This window comes from Parus major, chromosome 4, assembly GCF_001522545.3.
Source record: "Parus major isolate Abel chromosome 4, Parus_major1.1, whole genome shotgun sequence".
NCBI lineage: Eukaryota > Metazoa > Chordata > Aves > Passeriformes > Paridae > Parus > Parus major.
In genome coordinates this window covers 44,673,641-44,695,577 of record NC_031771.1, presented here as the reverse complement: position 1 = coordinate 44,695,577, position 21,937 = coordinate 44,673,641, and the positions used below count along the sequence as shown (strand labels likewise).

General features: G+C 35.3%; 1 protein-coding gene across 4 annotated transcripts; it reads left to right on the top strand.

Annotated features, from left to right (window-relative positions):
* Positions 1–6: 6 nt before the first annotated feature.
* GUF1 (GUF1 homolog, GTPase) lies at positions 7–20,268 on the top strand. Of its 4 annotated transcripts, none has more exons than XM_019006379.2 (17): positions 7–48; positions 1,146–1,257; positions 2,158–2,306; positions 2,512–2,592; positions 4,202–4,279; positions 5,167–5,250; positions 5,707–5,771; positions 7,573–7,776; positions 9,238–9,377; positions 10,571–10,694; positions 11,068–11,200; positions 12,572–12,715; positions 13,665–13,798; positions 15,721–15,822; positions 17,844–17,963; positions 18,850–18,886; positions 19,903–20,268. In XM_019006379.2, exons 2-17 carry the CDS (start codon positions 1,158–1,160, stop codon positions 20,038–20,040), a joined length of 1,833 nt encoding a protein of 610 aa, XP_018861924.1. In that variant the 5' UTR covers positions 7–48; positions 1,146–1,157; the 3' UTR covers positions 20,041–20,268. The 4 variants fall into 4 exon arrangements, with proteins under 4 accessions (XP_018861924.1, XP_018861925.1, XP_015480159.1 ...); XM_015624673.3 differs by lacking the exon at positions 7–48 and adding an exon at positions 163–384; XM_019006380.2 differs by lacking the exon at positions 18,850–18,886.
* The last annotated feature ends 1,669 nt before the right edge of the window (positions 20,269–21,937 follow it).

The following is a 21,937-nucleotide window of genomic DNA, read 5'->3' as shown; positions in this document are numbered from 1 at the left end:
GCCTGGCTGCCCGCGGCCTGCCAGCGGCCCCTCAGCTCCCGCGGCAAGGTGAGTCCGCCGGGCGCCTGCCCGAGGCCCGGGACGCGCGGCCTGTGCGGGCAGCACCGCGCTGGCGCCGGCGGAATTTACCTGTTGGTGGAATTGCTCACATTACTCGTTGGTAGAATTGCCCTGCTGAGGTATAGGGCTTGACGTGTTTCAGCGATCTCAGTTCTAGGGGCAGGTTAGCAAAGCTTGGAGACAAGGATGTACTGTTAGTAGTGGACGCAAAGAACGCAGAATTCACGGGCTAGAAGGACATTTGACAGAACTCCCAGGATAAGGAAGGAACTAACAAAGCCAGCTCAGCAAGTGTGCTGAAATCGGCTCTGGCTGGGTAAAAAGGTAATTCTGGCAGGGGGAGATCACGACCCAAGAGACCCACCGACTCAGGAGAAAGAGACCGTGCTGGCTAACTAGCATAAGAAGTGAGGGAATCATTTAACCAATAGAACAGTAATTAAAAGACAACTGAGTAACTTTCAGGCAGCAGATATTAATGCCTTTATTTGCTGCAATTCATAAATAGTACAAAGTTTTGGTAGTTGTTTGCTGGCTTTGTGGATTTTCCACCAAGTGCCCCTTTCTGCACAGAACTATAAATAAATGAAACTTTGACTTTTGCGTATGGATGGGCTTCTTGCACACTGTAGCATCCTTTTCCACTGTCTGCTTACTCTTTATGATAAGGTCACTACTTGTTGAGTCTCTGGGTAATAGCTCTGTATTCATATCATGCTTGTGAATAATGATGTTCATAATGTTCCCCTTAATCCAGTTTTCTTAATCCTTAAGTTTAGTAGTTTCACAAATGTAAAACTGTAAAACAAAGTTTTACAGCTCCCTATGTACATAAGAACATAGTATCTTTCACAGACTTTGCAGCATAGTTCATGATTGTTTAGTGATAAAAAATATATATGTCTATATGACTAGAGTGGAATGCTGACATTTTAAACAATGGTGACAATTCAAGTTTTTGTATCTCTATTCAGCCTGAGCTTCTTCCAGAGAAAAATTATTAAAATAATTAATTTGATTTTTTAAAGGCCAGGTCATATGGTATATAGAGACTTGATTTATGAAAAGAAATTTCTGTTTTTCAGGACAAAGTAGATATGTCAGCATATCCTGTTGAAAGAATTAGAAACTTCAGTATTATAGCTCATGTAGATCATGGCAAAAGTACACTAGCAGACAGATTGCTGGAAATTACAGGTAAGCATTTGCATTTTATACTACCTTTTACTGACATGGAAGGTGGCATCTTAAGTTTCTGTACCTTTGGTTATTACTAAAATTCCTAATATTTTTTGGTCTTCTAGTGTTGCTTGTGCTTTTAGGGTCTCAGTTGTGTAGTGTTACAGATATATGGATTTTGTGGTTGAGATCTGCCTACACGTAGATGTAAGGAAGTGTGTAATTCATTTAAAGAGGTTCATATTTTGGAAGGAGACTGAGAAGGAGTTTAATTCCTTGTTCAGGCTTACTTCTGTCTTTCCAGCCGGTCATCCATTAAATCAGTACATGGCAAGTTTATGATGTTTATTGCCAGTGGTTAGGGTGGACTGAAGGGGTGGGACTGTCATGACCTGGGAGTTCTGGACTCATTTAAGGATGAACAAAACAAAACCAGGAAGAGAAACTTCTGATCAAAGTTATTTTTTATGATTACCTCCCATGTATCACTATGAGCATTTTGCCTGAGGACTGAGATAGAATGGGATTTTGAATTCAGATCTGTCACTCTATGCTAGTGCTCATCTGGCTCTTGAGATTGGTCTTAGAGCTGTGGGCCACTCCTCTCAAGTGATAGGAGGGGAAGTTTCCTTGAGTATCAAAATTATTTACAATTCAAGGGAATTTTTGCTTCTTCTTAATCTCTTAGAGGGTGTTTTTTTAATTCTGTTTATTCAGGGTAGGATTTTTTTATTACTTTGATGTGTAAACTTTATTTGACAAATGTAAAGAGTTGAATGGTTTTGTTTTTGATTGAAAATCTTAGTTTAGCTTCATTATATGAGAAAGCTTAATTTGCTCTTGATTAACTCTTGGTTAATGGCATTTTCAAGATTTATGCAGTAGATTAATAAAGCACATTTTTTTTCTTTTTTGTAGGAACAATTTCTAAAACTGACCATAATAAACAAGTGCTGGATAAGCTGCAAGTGGAACGTGAAAGAGGAATTACAGTTAAAGCTCAATCTGCATCTCTCTTTTACAATCATGAAGGCATAAACTACCTCTTAAATCTTATTGACACACCTGTAAGTTAAATACAAACAGTGTTGAAATCACACAAATCTAAGTGCCTTTATAGTTAAAAGTAGGAGATTTTTGGCATCTTGTGTTTACTCAATTCCTCTTTTATAAGAATATGAACATATATACAAATGAGAACAACATAGTACAGAAATCTTTGCAAAAGACTCTAGAAAAACTTGAAATTGTAAACATTTGTTTTCTCCACAGGGCCATGTAGATTTCAGCTATGAAGTATCACGGTCACTATCTGCCTGTCAAGGTGTCATACTTGTAGTGGATGCAAATGAGGTGTAGTACTTGATTCTTGTTTTCTGTTTAGTATTTCAGTATTTCCTTAAGCTAGAGGGAAACTAGGTGTTGTTTTTTTTTTCAATTTTTCCACTAAAGATTTTGCTTCTGGTCTATCTCCTTGATAAAAGTATTAGGTTGCAGAAAAAGAGTAATGGGAGTTTAAAAACTATCAAGAGATAGATACTTGTATTAACAGATACCAGAGTTCTATGACATAATAATAGGACAGAATCAATTAGTGAAGAATCAGATCCTGTTTTTTAGAGAGTATGAATTTTGCAAATGGCAGCCTGGAGGACTTCTAGCTATTGTACTGACACCCATTTGAGTATCTTCAGTTAAGAGACTAGACTATGAGGATTATAAAATCATGATTTTAAAGATGAGCACATTATCACTAAAATACTTTGTGAGAATTTTTTCTATGGCACATTTATGATTGAATTGTACAAGGGTCAAATGAGTGCTACTGTTTCCCATGTTATATCAAAAACTCCAAACTAAGTAGCTGTTTGTTACTTTTTAGTTACATCTACTTACATTTTTAATTACATTTGCTCCTTCTTAGCTTGAGGGGCAAGTGGACTTCCTGAGTAAGCTTCAGTAATAAATATGTTTTCCTAAATGTACTGTTGGTGTTTTTGTTTGTTTGGTTGTTGCTTTTTGTTTTTGGTTTTTTGTTTTTTTGATGTTACATTTAAATATAATGTGATTACTGTATTTAGCCTTCAGTCAGAATGATTGCAAACTCAACTTTCTCATTATTATTTTTTTAAAAGTATTCTTTGTTGCTCCTTTATATAGCCTAAAATGTTAGGTCTGTATATTTGTAGTGAATATCCCCATATAAATAATCTTCCACTTGAACTGTTCTGAGTGAAGGGAAGATAACAAGTAGCTTCTGTTTTCCCCCTTCTCTAATCACCCCATATCCACTTCTGCCCTCTCTGATCCAGTTGTGATATTATTGCTTTATAGTCTCGTTCATTAGCATCTTTATCTCTTTGTTTTCCCTTGTCTGGTACTTGGATCTGGAAGGGAATCTTCTTTCTTCTAATCAGAGCTATTGTTTTTGCCATCCTTTTGAAAGAAATGTGAGGTACAAACTTTATAATTTGTTTTCTTTTACAAAAGTAACTGTATGGTAAGTTGAAGGTACATTCCTGCTCTGTGGAGTAGCTATAGTCTTATCACCATCATGAACATCTCTTTGTCAGAGTCCATTTGTAAACAGTTTATTGAGAGCTAAAAAGTCTGTTATTTATTTATGAATAGCCATGATCATAGCATACAGAAATATATGTACTTGGTGCATAATGTAAGCCTACTGTGTTACCTATAAGTAATTCCATGACAGTGGTCAGATACAATATTATTGCTTTGTTTAATTATATTTAGATTACAAGAAATTATAATTAAGAAAGCTGTTTTCTTTCTCAGCAGTTGCATATACTCAATCACCTTTTATTTATCCATCTCTTAAATGGAAGAGTTGAGAGAATAGCAAAGTAATCTTAAATTGTTTAGTATGCCTAAAAATATTCCCCAAAACCACACCATAACTGTGGAGGCTTCTGTGTTCAACTTTTATAATGTTACTTTCTAGGGTATTCAGGCTCAGACAGTGGCAAACTTCTATCTCGCCTTTGAAGCACAGCTTTCAATAATTCCTGTCATAAATAAGGTAATAAAGTTTTTTAGCATTTTCTGTTAAATGTTAAATTTTCTGGGTTGTTTAAATGTATCTAGGGTTGATCAGAAATGTAACCTTGCAGAGAAGTATATAACAACAAAAGTTATTTGTTCTAATACTTATTGAATTTAGATATAATATTACTAGAATGTAATAGGAATTTTCTGTATTTACTGTCTGTGTAAAATTTTACAGTAACTGCTGTGAAATTTTTAATTTCATGAAATACATTTAGGTATTTAAAGATGAATCACTTAAGGACATGATTACTGGTGGACTTTGCAGTGCTGGGTCTATGATTGGAATTGGTGATGTTAAAATTTCATTAATGTTGAGGAAATAACATAAGTAGGAGCTCAATATTTAAAAAGTAGAGTCTCAGTTTTAAATGAAATTTATGTGTTGTTTTCTATACTGTGGGGCTGCGTTAGGGTTGTGTTACTGGAATCACAAGATTAATTACTACTCAGCTTATGTAGATTTATATTTATATAAATATAATATTATATATATATATATATTTATATAAAAATCTATATTTATAAAGATTTATATTGTACTTAATATGTGATCCTATAAACAGTGTAGGTAGCACTTAATGATTTCAAATTACTTTGTAAACTAAAGATTTTTACTGACTCTTGGACAAAGGTGATTCCCTAATGAAACAAGCCAGAACTACACTGGTTACAGACGGGATCCTTCCTGAAATCAAGGAAGGAAGACTTTATAAAATGAATATTGATATTTTCCGAAAGATGGACAGTATTTAATCATAAATACTTAACAGTTCTTTTTTGTACTTTTGGAAGCTACAGTACTGGATGATCACTGGGAGATGTGATTGCTTGTATATTTAGCAGTTTGTTGTTTTACAGATTGACTTGAAAAATGCAGACCCTGAAAGAGTTGAAAAACAAATTGAGAAGCTGTTTGATATCCCTACAGATGAATGTGTAAGGGTAAGATCTCTTAAGTTTTATAACATAGCTAATAATATAACTTTGTAACTAATGAATGACATGTGCATGTCATAAATTAAGAGAGTGCTATCTGTCTGCCTGTTCTTGTCTGACATAAGAATTTCTTTAAAGTTTGTCTCCTATAAGAGTGAAATTTTTTTCAGCTAAAAATTCTAGTAATTTTTGAGAAATGGAATCTGAGATTTTAAATTATTTCTCACTGTTAATCCATAAATGATTTTTGTTTCTACCATAAAAATAATTGTCATTCACAAAAGAAAAAACAGTATAATTTACAACCAAAAAAATATTTCTTAGTCATAGCATTCTAGAGTGTTAAGTATTTCTTTGGGCAGTACTATCCTGTGGCCACCAAAACTGTCTAAGTAAACATGACACTATTTAATTAATAAGTGTAAGACTTGGCTTATAAAATTGTTGTTGAATTTGTTTTAGATTTCTGCTAAACAAGGAACAAATGTTGAAAAAGTTCTTCAAAAGGTCATTGAGAAGGTCCCACCGTAAGTCTGTATTTAATTATGTGTATAATTAACCTTATAAAGTAATTAGAAAATTGTGAGCTGCATTTATGCAGTATTGGCAGTAGTTTTACACTTAATACACATTTGATTTAGAGAAAATGCTTTATAGAGAGATGTAGGAGAAGCAGAAGGAAAATAATGGCTTGCACTTAAACAGGAGAGGTGAATTAGTCACCAGGGAGGCTGAAAAGCAGAGGTACATTTTCTTCACCTCTGTGTTTATCAGCACAGTTGGGCTTTAGGCCTGGGGAGCAAAAATGCAGGTAGATGCACAGACCCACTGTCAGCAAAGAAGGAGTTGGTATCTGAACTGTCACAGGAGCCTGACCCCTATGTATGCATGGGCCCTGATAGCATCCTCCTGAGGGTTGTAGAAGAGCTGGCTGTGTGCGTGCAAAGCTGCTCTTCTAAATCTTTGAGAAGTCATGGAGATCAGGGGACATTCCAGAAGACTGGAAGAATGCTAATGTCCAATTTAATGTCCAAGAAGAGCTTAAAGGAGGATCCAGGAATTTATAGGCCCATCAGTCTTACTGCCATCCCTGGAAATGGTATGGAACAAATCCTCCTGCGGGCTATCACAAGTCAGATGAAGTGATTGGGAAAAGTGAGCAGGGATTCGCCAAGGGCGTATCGTGCTTGACAAACCTTATCACTTCCTACAGCACAGTAACCTGTTGTGTAGTGTGAGTGATGGACACTGGTACTTGGATTTCTCACTACATGGATAAGTTTTTTGATAAGGTTTCTCACAGACTCCTGGAGAAGCCACTGTGTTAGTCTGGAGTGGTCTGTGTCATGGGTGGGGTGGTAGGCTGCACCCAGATCGTGGTAGTAAATAGCTCCTTTTCAGACTGGCCACAAGTAGGGTCTGCCAGGGTTCCACATTGGGCTCTATGCTGTTTTATATCACGATAAGTGATCTGGAAGTTGGGATGTGTGCCTTAGTGAAATTTGCCAGCAATACCAAAATGAGAGGGGAAGTAGACACTTCAGAAAGGGGGAGCAACTTTGCAGGAAGACCTAGATAGGCTGGAAGAGTGGGCTAGCAAGAACCTTATGAAATTCAGCAGAGGCAAAGGTCGTGCACCTGGGAATACATAATTCAGGAGCACAGCACAGGCTGGAATCTGCATAGCTGGGGAGCAGCTCTGTGGAAACAGACCCAGAGGTCTTTGTGGACAAAGTCAATAGGAGTGAATAGTGTGCTGCTGTAGGAAAGAAAGACAGCAGCATGCTGGGTTGCCTCAACAAGGACATCACCAGCAGAGATGAAGTCATCCCAGAGAAGTTATGCCATTCTACTCAGTGGTGATCAGTCCACATCTGGAGTACTGTGTTCAGTTTTGGTCCCTGCTATGCAGAAAATGTGGACAGGCTGAAGAGGGGCCATAGAGATGATCAAAAGACTGGGAAACCTGCCCTTTGAGGAAAGGTTGAGAAAAATGGATTTATTCAGCCTTGAGAAAAGAAGGAAAGAAAAAAGGGAGACCTTTTGTTGTGTTCTGGTATTTAAGTAGTAGCTACAAAGAGCCATTGGAATAATCTCTCCAGGAAAGTGGTGGATTCCCCCACATTGGACACTCTGATTTGTTTGGGCAGGGTGCTGGGCCATCTTGTTAAGCCTGTTTTTGCCAAGAAAAGTTGTATCAGGTGATACTGGAAATCCATTCCAACCTGGAAGGACTCTATGAAGTGTTTAGGGTGGGTATGCTTGCTTATTCAATATTGAATGAAAACACACTGCATAATACATTGTTTTAATTTTTTTTGGTGACAGACCCCAGTGTAATACTGCTGATCCATTGAAAGCCTTAGTATTTGACTCTACCTTTGACCACTATCGAGGTGTCATAGCTAACATTGCGCTCTTTGGTGGGGAGATTGCAAAAGGACAGAAAATTGTGTCTGCACACACAAAGAAAAGATATGAAGTTCATGAAGTCGGAATTCTGACTCCAAATGAACAGCCAACACATAAGCTGTAAGTAAAAACTTCTTGCAGTGGAACAAATCATATATTGGGGTAAGCTACAATATCCTGCATTTGTTTGATTTTTTCTTTGAGAGATAAAAAGTGGGAGATGTCTAGGTTTTTGTTCTTCTTCTTTAGTGGTGGGTTTATTTATAATTACTATTTGCAATATAATGCTCTGTGCCATTTTTTATTTTGGGCACTCTGAGGCAGAAGGTTTTAGTGAGTGCTTTTTGGGCATTGCTGTGGGAAGAATCCATTAGGTTCTGTAGTACATGGAACATCTGGACAGCTAGGTGTTCAAAGGCTAGGGTTCGATATTCTTATTCAGCTATCCAATTTATTTCTAGGAACTGCCTTGTTTGAGAGTGGAAGGGAATGGGGCTTCATCTTAGTAATTGCTGCAGCATATTTTGAGGGTGGAAAACTTAAAATCCATGAGTGCAACAGCTTCCAGAAACTGGCTTCTCAATGGCAGCAGTGGGAAGAAAATCAGGTACTTAGAATTAGGAGAAGTTTTACCAGTTTGCATCCAAATACATGTTAATGACTTTATTGGGGGCATTCTCAGGTTACATTATTGTGTCTGGTGGGTTGAACCCAGCCAGCAACCCAGCCAGCTCCCTGCTCACTCCCCAGCCCTAACAGGATGAGAACTGAGGAGGTACTTGTGGACTGAGATAAAGAGAGTTTAATAAATGAAGGAGGAAAAAAAAAAAGAAATAAAAACAAGTCATGCACCTCCCACAAGCAGACTGATGTCCTGCTAGTCTACAATTAAAAGCTACCCTGGAAAGACTTCTTTTTTATTGCTAAGCATGATGTTCTGTGCTATGGAAGGCTCTTTTGGCCATTTTGGGTCTGGTGTCCTGGCTGTGTCACTTCCCAGTCTCTTGCCACCCCCAGTCTGTTTGCTTGCAGGGACACAGTGAGAAAGGAGGGCCTGTTCAGTAGTACCAAAACATTGTTATGTTATCAACGCTTGTTTAAATCACAATTATAAAACACAGTTTCATACAGGGCTGCTCCATCCCAGCCAAAAACAGTACCCTGTGTTTTACTCAATATTTACCATGTGTTCCCTTCCTATTAGCGTAATGTGCTGATTGAAGGGGTTTGTCTAGTTTCATCCTGCTGGTATATGAAACTTGCTGTGCTGGTAGTTGGGAACTGTTCTGGTTTCTTTGTCTTAGGAGCCTTTCAAGAGTCTAGCTCCAGCTTTTAAACTGGGAGCACGACAGTATTCAAAATCCAGGATAATAAATGTACTGTTCTACTGTAACAGAAAAAGAATGAGTTGAGACTGTTCACAACTCAGAGGTGAAACTACTTAAACCTCACTTCTGGACTTTGCATATGGGCTTTTAAGGGTGTGATTTATTTGAATTTCTGGCTGGGATAAATCAAGTAGGAAGACAGAGATACTGCTAATGCCAACAACCATGTCCATATAATAACAATTTTATTTAGCTATGCAGGACAGGTGGGGTACCTGATTGCTGGAATGAAAGAAGTAACGGAAGCCCAAATAGGAGACACACTGTTTTTGTATAAACAGCCAGTGGAGCCTTTGCCTGGCTTTAAGTCAGCGAAGCCAATGGTTTTTGCAGGTGAGGAGTAAATCAATATAAAGAGGAGTTACTTTTTTCCAGTGAAAAGAGTAAGAGCTGTTAGAGCTTTTAAAAGAAGACACATATATTAAGATATGGGAGGATTAGAATTTTAGCTGTAGTGCATCACTTATTTAGACCTGTATGTTTTCCCTTTGACTTAAAAGGATTAGTAATAAATGCTGAATAGTTTCATATGAAAGCAAGACATGTATTTTTGAAGACAAGCATGTATTTTTGCCTGTGATTATTGTTTCTAATTCCAGTAAACTCTTAATAGCTGGAAAAGAAGGGTTCAAATTTAAAATGAAAAAAGACGGAATTCTTCATCTTGATAATCATGTTTCTGTAATTATTGTGTTGGTTTTTCTTTAGAAACTTAGCAACTCTTTAATTTTTGTTAAACATGGTAAACTGCCAGAGCTAATACTCAGAATGATCCTGTAAAATATTTGACTTTTTGAGCTTGAGTAGTTCTGTTGAGCTGTTGCCACTAGCTTCAGTAACTACTACAAATGCTACAGAAGGTGGCTTCAGAAAAAAATTCTGTAAATCATTTTCCAGACTTGTTGTGAAGCAGTGTGTAAAACTCACTTGAACTGTCTTAGGGAGAGTCTTAGGTAGTCTCTCAATGAGTGTCAAAAAGTATAATCTTGTAAATAATTTTGTGTGCATGTGTATTGCTTCTTGATGTAGATGACATTTTCTGAACATACAAGGATGTGAAAAGTGATACAGTAGAATCTGTTTCCAGAAGTAGTTATACAAACAGCTATTTTTATTAATTTCAAAAGAATAGAGAAATATTTGCAACTTTGAAATGATGGTATTTATATTTCACATGCTCTTAACTTTGAGGGAACATCTCAGTGAAATCTATACATTTACACTCCAAAACAGTGGTTATACTCAACTGTGAATCTTCCACAAATGTAAAGGATTAGATGAGTACAGTGATCCTACCATTAGGGTTTAGATGTTAATTCTGAGGTAATCAAAAACATTTTTATGTTTTGACTAATTTTTTTTGAGGAATAAAAGAATCCTCATGTTTTTCACATTTGAAAACAGATGGAGAAAGTAACTATTCCTGATTTCATTACTCTGTTAACTGTAAGTGGCATATTTGAAAGCCAGGTACATGGTAAGTAAAGCTCTCTGTCACATCATTTCTATTTAATATATTTTGACAGGAATGTATCCTATAGATCAAGGAGAATATAATAATCTCAAAAGTGCTTTGGAAAGGCTGACATTGAATGACTCCAGTGTAACAGTTCATCGTGACAGTAGCCTTGCCTTAGGAGCTGGATGGAGGTGAGGTTTTTGTGCTGCTTTCATTTTTGAAACTGTTCATAAATTGAGAATGCATGTTTAAGTAAACTGAAGGTAGCATTAAACTTAATTCAAAAATAGGAGCTGTAATTAAATTTAGTGATAGATAAAGGTCAAAAGCATTTGGTTTTCTTACATTCTTTGTTTGCATAGAGAATGAAGATTTTTGTGATTAATAGTTTTTGTTCTCCAAGACTCATTATTCAACTGTAGGATTATTTGGTCCCTTGGAAGTTGTTTGCTCTGCCTGATATTGCCATACTAGAAGTGTAAACATGCTGGAGGATGAAAAAGACCACTATGAGATTTCAGGGGATGCACTAATTCTTTTACTAGCAGGGTATTTATTTTCCAGATTGGGTTTCCTTGGTCTTCTACATATGGAAGTCTTTAATCAACGTTTGGAGCAAGAGTATAACATGTCTGTTATTTTGACTGCACCTACAGTTCCATATAAAGCTGTTCTTTCCTCAGCAAAGTTGATAAAGGTATGTTAAATTCATTAAAAAATTATATAAACAGCAGTTTAAAAGCCTTCTATAATAAACATCTAGAGTCTCTTTTTAAATGTAGGCTAGTGCTGTATTTTTTTGTGTTAGAAACACCAGTATATTACTTAAATAGTTCTTAATTTTTTCAAAGGATGTTAATAGTTCTTTCCTCTTTCATGTCAAGCACTCTCTTTTTATGTCTTATACTTTTCCTTAGAAACAGGAGTATAGGACACATATCTTGCTGTATTCTTTTAAGTGCTTACTGACTGGACTGTGTTAAAAGCAGGTGAAACTATCTTCCAGGCTTTATCTGTCAGAAAACATGAATGTTTCTAGGAATAGCTTGTAATGATATTGTAGATTGGCTGTGCCTGGTGAAAGAAAGAGATAATTTTTGATCACAATTAAACAGGTACATGCTAACTTCATTACACTGTAAATAGAATTACTGTGTTTGAGTTTTAGGGAGAGAAAGAGGTAGACTTAGAGCAGCTGCTGACAGAGGAGGCTGCAAGTTGACTGGCTGATTATTCTGTAAATTACTAAAAACTTGTATAAAAAAGGTTACTGTAGTTGTAAGGTGTGAGGCATAGACCTTTTATCTCTGGTTGTTTTTGTTTCTTACCCATGCAGTATAGCAGCTATATCTAGACCTTTGGTGTGTGATTCTGGATTGTTGATGTGGGATTCTTTTCAAACAGTGCTGGAAGTTGGGTTCCTGTCAGTGGAAATGATGTAATTGCTTGCTTTGGAGGAGAGGGAAGTTGCATTTACACAATAAGCAGCATAACCTTCCTTTTACCTTGGAAGGGTAACTCCAGCCCTTGTTGGGATGTTGGACTGGAAAAAGTACATAATGAAAGCACTTACACAAGAATCAAAAACTTCATTTCTGAATCCACTTCAGCATGTGAGGGAGCCTGAACCCAAAGTTCTACTTAGAGAAGAAAGTCCCCACCACTGAACTCCAAAGTATTCAGAGCAGGTCTTCTGTTGAAGCTGTGTAACTTAGAGGATAAGGATGAAGTAAGAAGGAAGGTCCTCAATTTACAGGGGAGAAAGAGACCTGGAAAGATGGATAGAAAGGTTTTTTGCATTTCTATAATTTCTAAAATAAAAAGCTAATTTTTGTATAATGATATTGAAAGATATTTAAATGTTAAATGATATTTAAAGATATGCTGATACATTATAGAAATCTCTTCTAAAATCATCCTTGTTTTAAACTTGGGTTGCATAATGCACCAATGTTTTCAGGCAATTGAAACATTTTTTAGAATTTTTTCAATGCTATGTTTGTCTCCTTTGCTGTTCATTTTGCTTACTTCTAAAATTACAATATCCGGTTTATTTGCTTGTTTTCAGGCACATGGAAAAGACCAGATTACTATTATCAACCCTGCTCAGTTTCCTGATAAACTTTCTGTATCAGAATATTTGGAGCCAACTGTTATGGGTACTATTGTAACACCTCATGAATATATTGGGAAAATAATTACCTTGTGTCAGGTTGGTGTATAGTTTTAATTTTGTCTTTTGCATTTTTAAGTTCTTCACCTCATACTTAAAGTGAAGACAGTAAGATAGTATGATAATAGATACTAGTACTTAAATAGTATCTTAGAAATGATTATTGAATACTTTTGAAAAAAATATTTTTTAACTTTTTATTTGTAAAATTCTGAACTACAGAATCCATGTATTAAAAAGTTAGTGATGAATCTCAGTGACAACAACAAAGTTCTTGGTCTGTACTAGACTAATTCATAGCTAGTTCTGTTCTCTTGAAAGAATGGAGTCTGCAGCAGGGGAGTAAGATGTATTGGTTCTTTTAGAAGTGTATTCATGGAAATTCAACCTCTGCCAACACTTCTGACTATGCGTCCATATATTTTTTTCAGTACTTCACAGAAAGTAAATTTCGGATAGTGATGACGAAAACACTTTGGCCTAACTATACTTGGAATACTTCTAACTGAAAATGTTTTACCTGTCATGCATATTGTGTTTACATTATTCACAATAATTTTCTTAGTTTATAACATTTCAAAATGCATAATACAAAGCAGTATAGTACTTGTATGTCAATACAGTGAAAAATAAAATCTATTTAAAAAAAATTTCTAAAATAACTTTAAGAACATGCTCCTGGGAGGAAAAACTATGAGCCTGCAAGTCCTACTGTGGCATCAGTTAGCAGAAACTATTAAGGATTTCAGAAATTAAGCATTTAGAGAGGAAAGGCTTGAGTTGTACATCTAGTTAAGGTGTAACCACTTCATTTCTTACAGTGCTGCTGCTTGTCCTGGGACTTCAACCAAACTATCAATAAGAAAGTTACTTTGGGGCTTAAATACAAGGATTCTCTTGTGTAGCTTGACTGTTGTTCATTTTAATTTGCTTTGTATTTTTTTGTAGAAAATTTCAAGGGAAACTGAAACAATTTTTATTTGTCTAGGATCGTAGGGCAGTCCAGAAGGATATGTTGTACATTGATGAAAACAGGGTTATGCTAAAATACCTCTTTCCACTGAATGAAATTGTGGTGGATTTTTATGATGCTCTTAAGTCTCTGTCTTCTGGCTATGCAAGGTAACTACCTCCCTTGTTCCCACTTCTCCTCCCCCCACCCTGGACCCTGAAGAGGGTGGCATAGTAAAAAAAGACCTGAGGAACAGCTGTGGAAGGGCATGGGTAAAGAATATTGCTTTATGATGGTGCTGCAAATCTAGTCTCTCTTCACCTCAAATGGATTAGACTCACTGTGAAAGTGGATGGAAGTAAGTCTGAAAAACATGAAAAGTGTGTCACAACCTAATAATCATTGTCTTTGACAATGTGTATATTTTTCAAGGGCCCCCTCTGGAGTGGCACAGGCTCATCTGTATGAGTGAGACCTAAATGGTCTGTCCTTGTCTGAAGTGACACTGCAATTTTTTTCAAAAGGAATCACTGAAACGGTACTACTTACTGTATGAACTGTCTCTTGGTGGAAAAAGGCAAACAATCACATTGATTATTTAAAGCTAGTAAAAACAATGTGGGATTTAAAACAAACAGTACTTACTTTACATGCTTTATTATGTAATAAAAGAAAATGGTGTATTTTGAGGCAGAATTTTCTGTTGCGGGTGGCTGCCATGCATTCAGAGTCTGGTACAGTGCTCAGATGTTTGTGAAGAGCCTTGGTGAGTTTAATGGCAGGGACAATATTGCATGGCAATGAGCTTGTGCCCCAGGAGGCTCAATAGCTCTCACAAACCTGGCATGGTGAGATGTCTTTAATGAGATACGTTACACAACAGAAACCAGTATACCAAATTACATTATTTATTTTATAAACATAAAAATGAATTTTATTGAAGGAGTGAATTTGCTTTGAGTTTATGTTTTCTTTAATTATATCTTATAAATATAAGTAATACATGTTTTGCCCAGGTTTTTATATATATATATACAGTAAAAGCATAAGCAAAAGTGTAAAGGCAAGATACAAGAAATAGAGGATGGAAATTTTGAATTTTCTCTCAGGATCTAGCTTCCTCACTACATAAAACCTAACCTGTTTATCAAGAACCTATATTTTTAGCAGAATTATGCTGGGTTTCCTTTGATTCATGATTGCCAATGATGTTGCATTATCTTATTTATTTGTTTGTTTGTTTTTGATTTCCTAATTGACTCCTTAATACAGTTTATGTAAGTAATGCTCTTGGTAATCCTTTTTCTGTAATATAGATCCAGTCACACATCTGTGAATTTTGTGAATTCTATCCAGCTAAGATAGAAATACTTTGAAATAATCTCAAAGAATTTTTCCCTCCCTTTTCTGGTATTTCAGATTTGACCCAATTACAGTGATATTGATGATCCTCCACAATTAAACTTACACACAAGATCGATCTATCTATCTATCTATCTATCTATCTATCTATCTATCTATCTATCTATCTATCTATCTATCTATCTATCTATCTCATACATTAACTCTGCATCTCTTGCATTCAGTAAGAACTTTTGCAAACTAACACACAGACAGCAAGGCCCACACCTACCAAAGAAGAAATCTGGTTTGGAAACTAAGTGAAAAATTTAGTTGTCAGAGACAGTGATAATAGTGGTCACATAAAAAGTTTGTCAAATGAGAGGATGACAAGAAGACAGTCCTAGATTAGTGTTTGATCCCTGTGACATTCAGGATATTTACTGTTCAAAAGCTGTATTGAAGGGTTCATTAAGACTGCATTAAGCATGCAGGTTTCTAATTGCTCATTAGATTGGAAAGACATCCTCGAAGTCAAGATTACATCTTTCTGCATTGGAGGGGACATTATGTGCAGCACCTTTCTAGTCTGAAGATGTACTGAGAGACTATTAAAAACTGAACTCTCATTTTATTAAAAAGTTCAAATGTTTTACTAAGAAATGTGTCTAAAATTTATGGAACAAAGAATGCAAAATATAGTTTATACAATATCATGACTAATTTTTTAACTGCTTTTATTTTTTTTTAGTTTTGATTATGAAGATGCAGGTTACCAATCAGCAGATCTAATCAAAATGGATATTCTTCTAAATGGAAATCCAGTTGAAGAACTGGCAACTATCATACACAGGTAAGTTGGCTGGATTCCTTATACAAAAGAAATAAGGCTTCCTATTATTAGTCAATGAAAACATTGTCTATTAATAGGACTGGATGATCTTAAGGTCTTTTCTGACCTAAATGATTATATGATTCTAAATGACTCTAGGTATATGTGTTACTCTTAATATGACAAAGGTGTATGAGCATTGAAGATTTTTCCATATGACCACCTTCATTACCACTGAAAAGGAGAAGCATTTTGTAGTATGAAAATTAGGAAATACATACCATAATTAATAGCAATTTTTTTACTTCCCTTTCTCAGCTTAAGTACTGGATATCGTATTTTTGTGGAAAATGTAGGGCAGAGAGAAAGAAATGCAAAATGCCAATCTTCTAAAGGGCTGTAAAATTTTAAGTACAGACAAATCTACTAGATGCTAGATGAATCATTTATGGTGCTTAATTCTGACAAAAAATGGTTTTGTTCTCACAGAAATACCTGTTCCATAGAAGTTTGTTGTTACCTTGTTTACAGAGAGAGTACCAGGAGAATGTAAATATTTACTGGATGCAATTACCTCAGTTTTGGTTTTTTTTTTTTTTGTTAAAATGATTAAATTTCTATGAATATCTCAGGCATTAGAGGTGAGGAAAAATGCCTTTCCTTTTTCCAGCCTGTCCCCTATCTTTTCACAAAGTTTTTACAAAGCTCCCTTCTGTAACTTCAGCATCCATTTCCAGTAATGCCTAGATACACTTCTGTAGGTTTTTTGGTTTTCCTTCTTAAAATACTAATTTGTTGTTGCTAAATATATGTATATTTTCATATTTTTTTACATAACTGCAATCTTGAAATCCTTGGAATTCTGTAATTCCAGAAGGCTGCCACAGGGAAAAAAACCCTTGCTTTGTTCAGGAGGTTGAAGGCGAGTAACTGGCTTGCCTACAATTGCTAGATAATGTATTTTTCATAAGCATGCACTGTTTAGCAATCTACCTGCATTTCCTACTCTGAAAAGATGCAAAATGGAGTGGATCACCTTGTAAAAGTTTGTTATTGCTTTAACACGTATTTTTTGATCAATTTAGTCCATGCCCTGAACTGTTTTAACTCACTAAACTGACAACATTTCTTTTGGCTTTAGGTTTCTGTTTTTGGTTTATTTTTTTTAAAATTTGTAGTTGCATTCATTCTGCTCTTCCTGCAGGTATTCTCAGTCTTCCCAGTGTAAAAACTGCAGCTGTAAGAATTATGCTGAATTACATTTATAGAGAAAGCATTACAGAGAGATTACTGTAAGCTCAGTATTAAGATAGTCATCATTTGTTCTTACTGTACAAATAAATATATGTACTTCTATATGTAAGTCTGACATTCAATGAACATGACTTAAGTACTTCATGTTTAAACTGTTTGCTCTATACAGGAAGCAAGGAATCACATTGTCACTACCTGAAAACATGTGTGTTGGTAAAATAATGTCTGCTAAATATGTGTATTTTTATAAAGAATAGACCCTTTTCTTTCTAGTGGCTTATGAAAGTATCTGTTAGTAGCTTCTTGAGACCTTTTGTTGTTTTCTCTTTCCAAAACCTGAAGCATATGCAGATGCTGAATATAGTTGGATAATTTTTATTAGCAGATGGCAAGAGTATGTTTTTTTTCTTGTGATACAAAACCAGACTTTGAAAGCATTCTGTAATATGTATATTTTGATTTCTTGGGCCTAGGATAAATGAAAATTCTCCTTGACCTAGTTTAAAATCTCACTTTAAGCTGTGGCAGTATTTAAGACATCTTCAGTGTGATGGATTATTAGGGCGTTTTTTTATAAATAGTTGATATGATGTTATATATTGAGGTTAATACAGTTTTATTACCAGTTTGTATGAAACAGGTAACATACAGACACCACTTATTAGATGCAAAATTTGATCTGATCAGCTTATCTTCTGTGTTAAGAAGAGGAAAACCTCTTCTAAAATCCTTCAAAGAGTTTGATTTATGGATTTTATATTTTTAGTGTTGCTGACCTTTTTTTTCAGTGATAAAGCCCATGCTGCTGGTAAACTCCTGTGTGAACGTTTAAAAGAGACGGTTCCTAGACAGTTGTTTGACATAGCCATCCAGGCTGCCATTGGCAAGAAAATCATTGCAAGAGAAACGTAAGTGAAGCCCTTCTATTCCCCTTTTTTTTCTGTCCATATTTTAAGATATGTAAAATACAGGCTTGTAAAGTTTTACCTAGTTTTATACATTACAGGACTTTGATTTTGCTATAAAGTTGTATTTTTCTTGTGTATGTTACTTTAAGAAAAAAACCCCACATTTGAGCAGTGACTATTGACTAAAGATTTTGAATTAAATTTACACAAAGAAATTGTGTTTTTATTTTAGATTCCTTGTGGTCAGAATTGCATTTAGTGGATAAAGTGTAATTTGCAAGACCCATGTGTCCACTTCCTCTTTGGCAATGGAAGAAGTTTCTTACTATTGAAAAAAATAGCTACTTGTGGAACACTTTGCTGTTAGAGTCAGCAAAAAAATGACTGATTTGTGCTGTTCCAAAGGAAATGTGTTGCAGCTGAACACAAAAACATTTTCCTAGCACATGCTTCTTTAAAGCAAACCATTTCCTTGATGTTGTGTTTCTTATCACATTTTTGCTGTTTAAATAGGATTTTAATTGTGGTAAAATAGTTAAAGGTCAGAATTCAGGCAGAGGTGCTGTAAGAATTTGTTTATATATGTATATACACACAGATGTAACACTTCTTGTGAGTCATAACAGAAAGTCCAGATAAAAAGGCAAGATTGTGATTTCTTTATGTACATATTATGCACATAAGGGATGTTTCTAGAATTGAAAACTGTGAATTACATATTCTGATTAAAATTTCATCTTTTGTATACAAAACCTGAAAATGTTATGATGCCAAAGCATCTTACAAAGCTAGTGGAAAAACAAGTAACATTTTAACCACTCAAGTACTTAGCTTCACATACATATGTTCTAATATGTTAAAGTGTATGTGTTACTTTATTTTTCAGGCTTAAAGCTTACAGAAAAAATGTTGTGGCAAAATGTGTAGGTATTTTTTCTCTCTCTCTTCTTCATGATTCTGAAATTTGTAAACCTGAAGAGCCTTACTAAGATGATAGTAAGATAGATCTCTTCCCAGAAACCCAGCAAAGACATATTCTGCTTGTGCTCCTAAGTGTCTCTGGAATTTGAAGATACCTTAAGCTTTTATTTTAAAATCCAACTCTTATAATCTCTTGCTGCAGCTTGAAGAGTGGATCAGATAAAGTAATGGCTTTTTCAGTCACATATTTTTGAATGTCTGTTCACTCCCATCTCCTCATCATTTTCTAATAGTTGCAGACACGCAGTAAATGTGTGCGTGTGTGTTGTGTACAACTTTGTGTCTCCTAAATTGGTTTTCAGGTTATAGAAGGAAATATAAATGTGCTTCATTTGAGACTAGATTGTGATTAAATTTCTACTCAGGTTTGCAGTAATATACTGTAATAAAACCTTTAACTGTGCAGTAGTTGACTATGGACAAGACTCAACAAAGCTATTGGAAAACTGTGATGCCTCTTATTTAGCTTGGATTTAACTCTCTGAAGCGAACATATTGGAAAATACATTAAACAAGTGTCCCTTTCTCACAACTGCAATAGAATTCTTCTGCTAGGCACAGCTGTGGGATGGTGTCTGTTCAACAGTGTACAAGGGTTTAGTTCATTTTCCTAGATGTAAGCACCTAATGTCAGTCAAGATGCCTCAATGTATCTGAGCTAGCATGCTGCTGCTATTCCAAGGGGATTTGGATCTAATATGTCAGCCAGGCTTACAGCAATGTATATATTTAGGTGACTGAGTTCAATACTCAGTTGTCCAAATTAAGTGCTTATTTGGTTCCTTGTCCTTTTTAACTAGTGGCCTTTAGGCCAAACTATTTGGAGTATAAAGTAATCTTTTTGTCAAAATATAACCAGCTTTTCTGACTATTTTTAAACCCTTGAGTTTTGTGTTGCTGGAATATACTGTAGCTGCAGTTGTAGTTTAGGCTTAGTAATTTTTATTTTTTTTCACAGTATGGTGGAGACATTACAAGAAGAATGAAGCTTTTAAGGAGGCAAGCAGAAGGCAAGAGGTTGATGAGAAAAATTGGAAATGTTGAGGTTCCAAGAGATGCCTTTATACGTGTTCTAAAGAGAGAAACTGACAAATAGAGATCAGTGACATCTGATCTTCCAGATCATGTCAACTTTTTGTAGACAGTATCAAAGTGAGCTAATATGTGATTTATCACTGTGAGAGGGAACATACTTGACTTTAAATGGTATGAATTCAGCATGTGTGGGAGGATGAATTGAAAGGACTTAAAAATGTACATACATTTGTAGATTATTATGAAATTAAAGTTACTAAACTGCATTAAAAGTTCACATTGTATTGTTTTTATGTTATTTCACTGCTTTTATATTTTTGACACTTAAAATTAACATAATTTTGGGGTTTTTTTGCACTGCAAGTCTATGTGAGAGGAACTCTATGGCAAAAAGGTTATAAAAATAATTTCAAGGTATGTATAACAAACAATGCTGTGCTGGTTTGGTTTTTTTCTTTTAAAGTTTGAACTGTCACCAACAAAGGTATCAAGCTATTTCCTGTTTTACTTTCTCTACAGTTGCTGTTGTCAGGAAATTGTGATGCTGGGAAACCACATCAGATGAAAAAAATCAATACTTTTTTTTAATTTAACACACCATTTATTTGAAACCAGTTGAAGTGTGTAAGCTTATCACTAGTTCAGCTCAGCTATGCTCATCTCCACAGAAATGGCAAATTTTAATATATTAGAAGACTTATACTGTTCCACTAGTAAGACCAATTCAGGCCTTAAAAATTTATTTATCATGAAGGTTTGGTTTTAGCATATCTTGGCGTAGTTAATGAAGTTTTATTTATGTTTACATACTAAATTTTGTCAGTGAGTCCCCAGTTAAATGCTGCATAGTGTGTGTGACATAAGGTATTACTTTTGAAAGTGTACACAAAGCAATTATAAACATAAGTTAATGACCCTACTGTATACTGTATTTACAACTGTTTACCCATCTCCAAAAGCTTTTAAGCTGCATTAATTTTTTTGATCTTCAGGGACTAGTTTCACTCTTCACAGATCTTAATCTCTTGTTATTAAATATATTTTAAAGAGCAAATTGCTAGTCATACCTACTAAAGTGCTCAATCACCAGGAAAGTCTGCCCTTAAATTTAGGCTTGTACCTACACTTTAATCATAAGCTAGTTGTTATATTTCAGCCTGTGTACAAGGATGAATTGGGAAAATCTTTGGAGGGATGGAATTGAACAGGACATGTTCCGGACATGTTCCTTTTCAACCTGTATTAGTTCAAAGTACAGAGAAAGGGGAGAGATTCTGATACTTTAATAATTTGTTGGGGCTTTTTTCTTCTGTTTGGGTGAGGTTTGTGGTTGGGTTTTTGTTTTGTTTTGTTGTTTTTTGATTTTTTTTTTTATTTGAAGCTGTTTCAGGTGCACTGAAAAACCAACAACATCTGGATGTGAACAAGATATCTGTACCTCTAAATAAAGGTACCTAAGCTGCTGTTACTGACCCTGAAAAAAGGAAGGATGCTATGGATAAAGGCTCTCTAACATATTTATTATTCCTCCTCTGTAAAAAGCTAGCATTAAAGGAACTACAGATGCAGGGATACATGCTAGGAGCAAAGAAGCTAAAACAAGGTCCTCCCCACTCCTTGAACTAGACCTCTAAGAAGGCACTGGTTCTGTACTGAGGAACAAGGCAGAAGATAAAGGTAAGCTAGAGATTATCCAAACAGTAAATTATATCCTTGCTGAGTGACACTCAAGTATATGTTACCTAATTAAATGAGTTACACCAATGGATAAAGCTGCCTTGAGAATCTGTTTTAGCCTTATATGGCACCTGAGACAGAAAAAACATACAAATTTTAGTCATAATATTTGAATTTTTGAATTTCAAAATACTTTAAAATGTGAAAAAGAATAAAATGGTAACCTTGATGTGCTAGGCTAACTTAGAATTATAAACTTGCTTAGCTGTAAAGGCTAATGG